The sequence below is a fragment of the Sinocyclocheilus rhinocerous genome, unplaced genomic scaffold, assembly GCF_001515625.1.
Source record: "Sinocyclocheilus rhinocerous isolate Xijiao unplaced genomic scaffold, SAMN03320098_v1.1 scaffold4514, whole genome shotgun sequence".
NCBI lineage: Eukaryota > Metazoa > Chordata > Actinopteri > Cypriniformes > Cyprinidae > Sinocyclocheilus > Sinocyclocheilus rhinocerous.
Genome location: NW_015634824.1, coordinates 40,339 through 51,305, shown reverse-complemented (window position 1 = coordinate 51,305; position 10,967 = coordinate 40,339). Strand labels below are relative to the sequence as shown.

Here is a 10,967-nt window from a genome sequence, read left to right as displayed (position 1 = left end):
TTTGTTTGACTCAAGAGTCAAATGTCGCCCATGTTCATATTTACATGTATACATTCAGATGTACTTCTATATATTCAGATTTACATGAATATATTCAGATTTACTTCTATATTTTCATGGTTATAACTGTATATTCACATTTTAAGTTTATGTATTCAGATTTACATTTATATATTCAGTATTTACATAATTATTTCCTGTTTGGCGCCTCATAATAAGCTCACTTACATGTTAGTAATTTAGGAACATGCCACAGCACATTTTGACACTATGACAAGCACGATGCTGTGTGGTAAAATGAAAAATAGTCAATGAGAAATGTCTAAATGACACTCAGAATAAGTCTAACTGGCCAATAGTGCTCATGCGCACAAAGGATTGGTTGTTGTGTATTGGAAATTCCTACATTTAACTAAACCTTCCCAGGTTTCTTACATCTGTACATCTCTTTATCTGTCACCACAGCTCTGTTTCAGTCACTGACCTCTGACCTTGATGAGATCATCATGCCAGTAGATGGGATTGAACTCCATCTAGTGTTTGGAGACATCACTAATGAGACTACTGAGGCCATCGTGAACACCACTGACTTTAAGGACTTCCAGACAGCTGGTATTCATGCAGATTTTGTAATTTAATAACCAAAACATTCTTGATACACTGTTTAGAACATAAGAGAGTGTTTAACCTGTCCATCACAGGAGTGTGTAAGGACATCCTTACTAAGGCAGGACCTCAAATCCAGGCTCAACTGACAGGCGGTAAGAAAAATAAACTACAGCCTCTTTTATAAAATTAGCTTTTGATTTTATTACATATATGAAAAGACTTTTGTCAAGCATGTTTGAATGCACTAAATAATGTATGCAAGCATCGAAAGTAATTTTAACACAAAGTTTTATGAAATTGATAGACTTACCTATCAAATTTAACTTTCCCTGGAAGCCATTTCTTTTGAAAATGATCTAATCTAATTAAATCAGAATCACATGCCTTCATTAGAAACTGTGTGATTTTAGAAAATTTGAAGAAACTATATACACTTAACTGAGCCTGTTTGCAAATTTGGCATTTTTTAAAAATCTAATAAAATACAGAAAACCAAATGACAATTTAAAATAGATAAATGATTTAATTAATCAAATATATACATGCAATATATCAACTAACACTATACCTTACATATATTCTCCAGCTCAGGCAGCGAGCAGGCAGATCTTCAAGACCCCACCAGGAGGCTTCCCCTGTAAGACCATCATGCATGTTTGTGGAGAGAGAAACCCTGATGTTATCAAGACCTTGGCAAAAGAAATAGTGGTTCAATGTGAGCATGGCTGCTACAGGTCTGTGGCCATTCCTGCGATCTGCGCTGGTCAGTACCTTCATTGTTACTTGCATTGTGAAAAAAATTGATTTCTTGTAAGGTAGTTTGTTTTATGTTTTTTCCCCCCCATTTACTATCTCCTATAACGATGAAGGTCTGTTTCCACCTCAGAGTAAAAAATACTGTAATTTGAAAATAAATGTTTATCTCATAATTCTCAGAATTGCCAGATATAAACTAGGAATTATGAGATATAAACTCAGAATTATGAGATAAACCCAGAATTGCAAAATATAAACTCAATATTGCGAGATATAAACTCAGAATTGTGAGATAAACTCAGAATTGCAAGATATAAACTCGGAATTGCAAGATATAAACTCAGAATTGTGAGATAAACTCAGAATTGCAAGATATAAACTAGGAATTATGAGATATAAACTCAAAATTGCAAGATATAAACTAGGAATTGTGAGATATAAACTAGGAATTGTGAGATATAAACTAGGAATTGTGAGATATAAACTAGGAATTGCAAGATATAAACTCAGAATTGCGAGATATAAACTAGGAATTGTGAGATATAAACTAGGAATTGCAAGATATAAACTCAGAATTGCGAGATATAAACTAGGAATTGTGAGATATAAACTAGGAATTGCAAGATATAAACTCAGAATTGCGAGATATAAACTAGGAATTGTGAGATATAAACTAGGAATTGCAAGATATAAACTCAGAATTGCGAGATATAAACTAGGAATTGTGAGATATAAACTAGGAATTGCAAGATATAAACTCAGAATTGCGAGATATAAACTAGGAATTGTGAGATATAAACTAGGAATTGCAAGATATAAACTCAGAATTGCGAGATATAAACTAGGAATTGTGAGATATAAACTAGGAATTGCAAGATATAAACTCAGAATTGCGAGATATAAACTAGGAATTGTGAGATATAAACTAGGAATTGCAAGATATAAACTCAGAATTGCGAGATATAAACTAGGAATTGTGAGATATAAACTAGGAATTGCAAGATATAAACTCAGAATTGCGAGATATAAACTAGGAATTGTGAGATATAAACTAGGAATTGCAAGATATAAACTCAGAATTGCGAGATATAAACTAGGAATTGTGAGATATAAACTAGGAATTGCAAGATATAAACTCAGAATTGCGAGATATAAACTAGGAATTGTGAGATATAAACTAGGAATTGCAAGATATAAACTCAGAATTGCGAGATATAAACTAGGAATTGTGAGATATAAACTAGGAATTGCAAGATATAAACTCAGAATTGCGAGATATAAACTAGGAATTGTGAGATATAAACTAGGAATTGCAAGATATAAACTCAGAATTGCGAGATATAAACTAGGAATTGTGAGATATAAACTAGGAATTGCAAGATATAAACTCAGAATTGCGAGATATAAACTAGGAATTGTGAGATATAAACTAGGAATTGCAAGATATAAACTCAGAATTGCGAGATATAAACTAGGAATTGTGAGATATAAACTAGGAATTGCAAGATATAAACTCAGAATTGCGAGATATAAACTAGGAATTGTGAGATATAAACTAGGAATTGCAAGATATAAACTCAGAATTGCGAGATATAAACTAGGAATTGTGAGATATAAACTAGGAATTGCAAGATATAAACTCAGAATTGCGAGATATAAACTAGGAATTGTGAGATATAAACTAGGAATTGCAAGATATAAACTCAGAATTGCGAGATATAAACTAGGAATTGTGAGATATAAACTAGGAATTGCAAGATATAAACTCAGAATTGCGAGATATAAACTAGGAATTGTGAGATATAAACTAGGAATTGCAAGATATAAACTCAGAATTGCGAGATATAAACTAGGAATTGTGAGATATAAACTAGGAATTGCAAGATATAAACTCAGAATTGCGAGATATAAACTAGGAATTGTGAGATATAAACTAGGAATTGCAAGATATAAACTCAGAATTGCGAGATATAAACTAGGAATTGTGAGATATAAACTAGGAATTGCAAGATATAAACTCAGAATTGCGAGATATAAACTAGGAATTGTGAGATATAAACTAGGAATTGCAAGATATAAACTCAGAATTGCGAGATATAAACTAGGAATTGTGAGATATAAACTAGGAATTGCAAGATATAAACTCAGAATTGCGAGATATAAACTAGGAATTGTGAGATATAAACTAGGAATTGCAAGATATAAACTCAGAATTGCGAGATATAAACTAGGAATTGTGAGATATAAACTAGGAATTGCAAGATATAAACTCAGAATTGCGAGATATAAACTAGGAATTGTGAGATATAAACTAGGAATTGCAAGATATAAACTCAGAATTGCGAGATATAAACTAGGAATTGTGAGATATAAACTAGGAATTGCAAGATATAAACTCAGAATTGCGAGATATAAACTAGGAATTGTGAGATATAAACTAGGAATTGCAAGATATAAACTCAGAATTGCGAGATATAAACTAGGAATTGTGAGATATAAACTAGGAATTGCAAGATATAAACTCAGAATTGCGAGATATAAACTAGGAATTGTGAGATATAAACTAGGAATTGCAAGATATAAACTCAGAATTGCGAGATATAAACTAGGAATTGTGAGATATAAACTAGGAATTGCAAGATATAAACTCAGAATTGCGAGATATAAACTAGGAATTGTGAGATATAAACTAGGAATTGCAAGATATAAACTCAGAATTGCGAGATATAAACTAGGAATTGTGAGATATAAACTAGGAATTGCAAGATATAAACTCAGAATTGCGAGATATAAACTAGGAATTGTGAGATATAAACTAGGAATTGCAAGATATAAACTCAGAATTGCGAGATATAAACTAGGAATTGTGAGATATAAACTAGGAATTGCAAGATATAAACTCAGAATTGCGAGATATAAACTAGGAATTGTGAGATATAAACTAGGAATTGCAAGATATAAACTCAGAATTGCGAGATATAAACTAGGAATTGTGAGATATAAACTAGGAATTGCAAGATATAAACTCAGAATTGCGAGATATAAACTAGGAATTGTGAGATATAAACTAGGAATTGCAAGATATAAACTCAGAATTGCGAGATATAAACTAGGAATTGTGAGATATAAACTAGGAATTGCAAGATATAAACTCAGAATTGCGAGATATAAACTAGGAATTGTGAGATATAAACTAGGAATTGCAAGATATAAACTCAGAATTGCGAGATATAAACTAGGAATTGTGAGATATAAACTAGGAATTGCAAGATATAAACTCAGAATTGCGAGATATAAACTAGGAATTGTGAGATATAAACTAGGAATTGCAAGATATAAACTCAGAATTGCGAGATATAAACTAGGAATTGTGAGATATAAACTAGGAATTGCAAGATATAAACTCAGAATTGCGAGATATAAACTAGGAATTGTGAGATATAAACTAGGAATTGCAAGATATAAACTCAGAATTGCGAGATATAAACTAGGAATTGTGAGATATAAACTCAAAATTGCAAGATATAAACTCAGAATTATGAGATATAAACTTAAAATCGCAAGATATAAATTCAAAATTGCAAGATATAAACTCAGAATTGTGAGATATAAACTCAAAACTGTGAGATATAAACTCAAAATTGCAAGACATAAACTCAAAATTGCGAGATATAGGAATTATGAGATATAAACTCAAAATTGTGATATAAATTCAAAATTGCACGATATAAACTCAGAATTGCAAGATATAAACTCAGAATTGCACGATATAAACTCAAATTTGCAAGATATAAAATCAGAATTATGAGATATAAACCTAAAATCGCAAGATATAAATTCAAAATTGCAAGATATAAACTCAAATTTGCGAGATATAAACTCAGAGATATATCCATACATTTTAACAGCTGAATAATACAGATTTTTTTCTTTGCTTGTATATACGAGCGCATTCATTTGATAATTTGATCAATTTGGTTCCCACATAAAAAGGCAAAAACTAAGTCTAGTATTTTTTTACATTTACATTTATGCATTTCGCAGATGCTTTTTTCCAAAGCGGCTTAAAGGGGAAAGTTCACATTCAAAATGATTATCTTTTGTGTTCAGTGGAAGAAAGAAATTCATACATGTTTGAAACAACATGAAGTTGAGTAAATTATGTCAGAATTTTCATTTCTGGGTGAACTATCCCTTTAAGTTGCATGCAACATATACATTTTATCAGTTTGTGCATTTACTGGGAATTGAACTTATGATCTTGGCGTTGCAAGCGCCATGAATGTTGAAGACTCACAGGACTTTGTCATGGTCTTTATAAGAATAAGGCCTTTTACCGCACAAATATTTTTATCTAGTATAATTGCTCAGTAGTTTATCTGATTGGAAATATGCATGAATGAAATAGTAGGAATGTTTTGGCATCATAAACGGCCATGTCAAGGTAAATTTGTGGGCTCTGCAGGACAAGGAGGTTTGGATCCAAATGTGGTGGCCAAGTCCATTCTAGAGGGAGTAAAGGAAGGTGTTCAAGGAGCGAATCTTCAACATCTCAAAAACATTCGGATCATTCTGCTGAAGATTAATGTTTTTCTGGCATTCAAATCGACATCAAAGCAAATTTTTGGCGGTAGTACACAGTTAACAGGTGAGAATGAATCTGCGTAATGCAGAGGCACTTTTATTTCTTGCCCATCTCATGCATTATAAAAAATAATTCTTCAACATTTTTCAATATTTTTTACAGTGTTTTCACAGGACACTCATTATCAATTTTGCACATTCACCTTTTTCAGCTCCTGCACCACTTGTACTTACCAGTGTAACCACCAGAGGGCGCAGTGCAACCAGTATCAGGCACAGTGGATCAACTAGATCAAGCAGATCACATTCCTTACCCTTACCAGTCGCTTTGGACTTGAGTTCTCTAGTGACATCTTTGCCTGACACAGAGAGCACAGCCGCATTTCTAGTCATTGGTCACACCAATAATGATGTTTCTGATGCCTGCAGAGATCTTCAGCTGGCATATAAGGACCAGTGCGCCACACACACTTTCTTTCCTGATGAGATTGAACGCCTCACTCAAGAGGAGATGGACCAGCTGCTCTCTAAAGTGAATTCACTGCACCTGCAGATAGAACAGAACAGTTCTGAAGGATGGGTAGTTAAAGGGCAGAGGAACGGAGTGAATGAGGTGGTTAGACTGATACAAGATGCACTTCGCAGACAGGTGAGAATAACAATGATTTAACATTAAAAATAAATTAGCTCTCCACACAATTGCCTCAGCACATAATGCATAGAATTTGCGAATAATAGTCAATGCCGATAGCCTTGTGTTGTGTCTACGAGTGTCCTGATTCTGAGTCCCGGCTCATCGGCCTTTCCCGATCCTGACTTACACACACACATACATACATACGCTGCAATTGTATACTAATCTTCTTGTATACTAACTATGGTATACTAATCTTCTGGGGCGTTTTGGTGACTAATGATAAATGCAATAAAAACTTAAAATCGTGAAATCAAATTGTTTTTCATGATTATTCATTTATTCATTTGCAAAGCCTAACATCTTATTTCTCCCAAACTCTAAGGTAAGAGAGAAGGACCAGACCTTCCTCTTCAGTCAGGTCACGTGGTGCATTCTGGGACCACGGGGCATTTGGCAGAAGGTACCAAAAGACGTGAATTATAAGCTTGAGAAAAGAGATGTGAAAGATGGAATTGAGGATGCACAGGGTGTGAAATGGACTGTGGATTTGCAAAAGATGGAGGCCACATCATGTGATTCAGGACAGGTGACCACTCTCAAACGACTGGAGAACCCTTCAGGTGAGAAACCGCTTTTATAGTATATGAAAATATGACCCTGATTATGTTAAATATATATTTGATACTGTGATAGATAAAAAAAAGACCAAATCTTTGTCCAGTTGAAAACCACTGATCTACATCTATGATATAAATTGATACATAATAATCCACCTAAATCAAAAGCCTCATTATTTTGCATTTCAGATTTGTCTTTGCCAATCTACTGGGACAACATGAGTCAGAGTGACCTCTTAAAGGTGATTGTCTTAGATCCGTCATCTTCAGAGTACAAGACTGTGAAGATGGACTTCAAGAAGACAGTCAGAAAAACAGTGCTCAAGGTTTGACAGCTGACACCATCTTAGTGTGCTTTACATGACATAAACCATCGAAGGACATAAAAATGGATTTTAAAGAACTACATAATGTCTTAATTCATGTCTAGTTGAATTTTAGGATTAGAGATAGTCTAAAACAATGGCTTATTATAGGTTAAATCAAGGGCCAGATTGTATTAATGGCACCTATTGGTTTTATTTTTAACCTTTGAAAGTTACGGGGCTGTTTGGGGCAGTCATGGCCTAATGGTTAGCGAGTCGGACTTGTAACCCATAGGTTGCGGGTTCGAGTCTCGGTACTGGCAAGGATTGTCGGTGGGGGGAGTGAATGTACAGTACTCTCTTCCACCTTCAATAACATGACTGAGGTGAGACCCTTGAGCAAGGCACCAAACCCCCAACTTTGGTGCAATATGGCTGCCTCACTGCTGTGTGTGTGCACTTGGGATGAAATGCAGAGCACAAATTCCGAGTACGGGACACCATACTTCACTTTTCATTTTGTATGGCAGTATAGTCTTTATAGTTTGCTTCTATGAAGAACAACAGATGTGAATGTGAAGCCCATCAAATATATACATGGCTGTTTGAGTGCAAATGTATTTCAACAGATCGAGCGCATCCAGAACATGAATCTTCGGCGGTTATACGAGGGTCGTAAAAAAGAGCTGGAGAACAGAAATGGTCTTATTGTGGGAGCAGGAGAGAAGATCCTTTATCACGGCACATCAGAGACGTCCTGCTCATCCATCATGAAGTCAAACTTTAATCGCAATTTTGCAGGGCAAAATGGTAACTGCCTTTTTTTTTTACAGTTTGGTTAAATTAATAGTCCACCCAAAAATGGAAATTCTGTCACTGTTTGTTTGTGACCAATATACATTGTTTCAAACCTCTATGAACAGCTTGGTTCATAGTGACTATGACTGTCAAGGTCAAAAAATGACTAAATGCACCATAAAGTGAAGTTCATCTGACTCACTCATAGTCCTCTGCAGTCATGCAATAACTGTAGGAGTGACAAACCCAACAGCGAGTGATGACAGAATTGTAAGTTTTGGGTGAACATTGGATGAACTTCCTCTTTATAGTTTAACAGTCTAGTAAACAGATTCCCAGTCAGTCACTGATGGTCTCGTTAATTGTTCAGTTTGCAGACTAATTAATTCTGGTGACTTTTATACCTTTCTCAGCCACCGTCTATGGACATGGGACGTACTTCGCTGTGAACGCCAGCTACTCTGCCCATCCTACCTATGCAGTTCCTGCAGCAGACGGGACTCAGCTCATGTTTGTGGCTCGTGTGCTTACGGGTTATTACGCTTTGGGTCAGGGGGACATGAGGACGCCCCCTGAGCGTGTGGCACCTGACCTCTATGACAGCGTGGTGGATGATACGCAGAATCCCTCCATGTTTGTGGTTTTCCACGACTGCCAGGCTTATCCTGACTACCTCATCACATTCAAATGAACTTGTGCAAAAACCAACCCTGGCTTGAAATCCAGAAGATTTATAAACGGTCATTAGTTATATAGTTGATCTTACATTAAAATGTAATCATTTAGGGCAGTGGTTTTCAAACCAGTCCTGCAAGCACCCCTAGCACCTCACATTTTGTATGTCTCCCTATATCTGACACACCCATTTCAGGTCTTGCAGTCTCTACTAATGAGCTGTTGAGTTGAATCAGGTGTGATAGATGAGGGAGACACAGAAAATGTGCAGTGCTGGGGGTGCTCGCAGGACCGGTTTGAAAACCACTGATTTAGGGGATACTGTTATAGAGGGTTTGATTTAATTAGTTACTGCATACCTTTTTATGCTTTATGCCACAACTAACTAGTGCTCAGCAGATATGAGTGTTTAAGTAACCAGTATAATTCAGATTAGGTAGTTTTATGATAGCAAATAAAAATGAGTATTTTTCAGGAAATCTTGAAATTTACAAGAATTTATGAGCAGAAAATGTGCAATATCAACTGGCAAAGCGGTCTGTAGATTGACAGTATGATATTAAATACTTGTGTGAGTCGCACGTGGTTATAGACTGACAGAGAAAGATTAATCTGTCTCTTGTGCAAACAACAGAAGTGACATGCAACTATGATATTTAGCTTCAGGGCGATCGATTCGTCACTCCAGGATAAAAACAGGGGCTTTTAAATGTGATTTGGTCGTATTCCAATACTTCCTTCTCAGTTCCCATGTCTGCTTCAGGCTCCTTGCTATCATGAAGAAACAATTTGGCATTGTTTTGTATGAAATGTAGGAGTTTGCGCAATTTGTCGACATAGCTATGCAATTCTTTCAAACATCAACTGGAAGTACTTCAGAGAAACCAATAAGACCTGTCTATATTGCAACAAAAAATAGTTGTTATTGTATTATTTGGCCTAATTTCTACTTTATCTGAAAATAATTTAGCTGCACATACAGATCAATCTGTTTTATTAAGTATGTTTATTAGCTATACTTGAATAATTAGGAAATTTATGATAAAAATATTAAAATCTCCCACTGGCTTGTTGACTTTGGAAATGTTTGCAATTCAAAATTCATTTAACAGACGTCATTGTGATGTTTGCATAATGAATTGGGATTGGTTTTTGGTTTCCTGTCCTTATCACAAGCACTTTGAATCACCTGTATTATACAAACATGTACTACAAAAATAAAAAGATTTTTAACAAGAATGACTGAATGGGTTGAGGTGTTAAATTAAGTAGTTCAAACCAACATAATTCCGTCATATTGACTCACGCTTGTCATATTCTGTTCATGTTTGACAGTCAAGCTGTAAAACACGGATCATAAAACTAGTCCATGTGACTTCTGTGCATTAATAAGTAATTTAAGTTACTAAGTTATTAAGTTATATGATGGCCCAAATTTGAATTATTCACTGAAAATCTTCCCTATCATAGCCATAGAGATATAGAGGTAGATGTCTCATTCGACAGCTCCAAGCACGTAGACGCGTCCGCCATTGAATATTCGAATATTCATTGATTATAATGGTGAATGACTCAAGGCATCTACGTATATCTAATGAGGCATCTACGTATATCTATGCACAAATATGTAAAGGTAGATGCCTCATTCGACAGCTCCAAGCACGTAGATGCGTCCGCCATCTTTAACGGTCAACTTGACGTCATTCACCATAATAATCAATGAATATGAGAAGATGCCACAATCCTGCACAGCCGATGGTTGTAAAAACCGCCGGGATTTAAATTCCCGAAGAAACAGGATAACCGTTCACAGGTGAGAATGCGAAAGTTTGGCATCTTCGAATATTCATTGATTATTATGGTGAATGACGTCAAGTTGACCCTTCCAATATGGCGGACGGCTTACGTATAGCGGCCCATAGAAACAAGGCATCTACTTATAAATATCTATGTATCTATGATCATAGCATAATACAGCTTAGATGC

The 10,967-nt window shown here is 35.2% G+C and overlaps 1 protein-coding gene across 1 annotated transcript in view; it reads left to right on the top strand.

The window, feature by feature from the left end:
- Positions 1-9,044, top strand: part of LOC107745958 (uncharacterized) — a 19,703-nt gene extending 10,659 nt beyond the window's left edge. The window contains exons 6-15 of the mRNA XM_016559989.1: positions 338-389; positions 466-612; positions 702-761; positions 1,196-1,372; positions 5,831-6,013; positions 6,162-6,598; positions 6,969-7,206; positions 7,393-7,529; positions 8,138-8,318; positions 8,720-9,044. Coding sequence (XP_016415475.1) covers positions 338-389; positions 466-612; positions 702-761; positions 1,196-1,372; positions 5,831-6,013; positions 6,162-6,598; positions 6,969-7,206; positions 7,393-7,529; positions 8,138-8,318; positions 8,720-8,997 — 1,890 coding nt within the window. The 3' untranslated portion in view covers positions 8,998-9,044. The remainder of the gene's footprint in view (positions 1-337; positions 390-465; positions 613-701; positions 762-1,195; positions 1,373-5,830; positions 6,014-6,161; positions 6,599-6,968; positions 7,207-7,392; positions 7,530-8,137; positions 8,319-8,719) is intronic.
- The last annotated feature ends 1,923 nt before the right edge of the window (positions 9,045-10,967 follow it).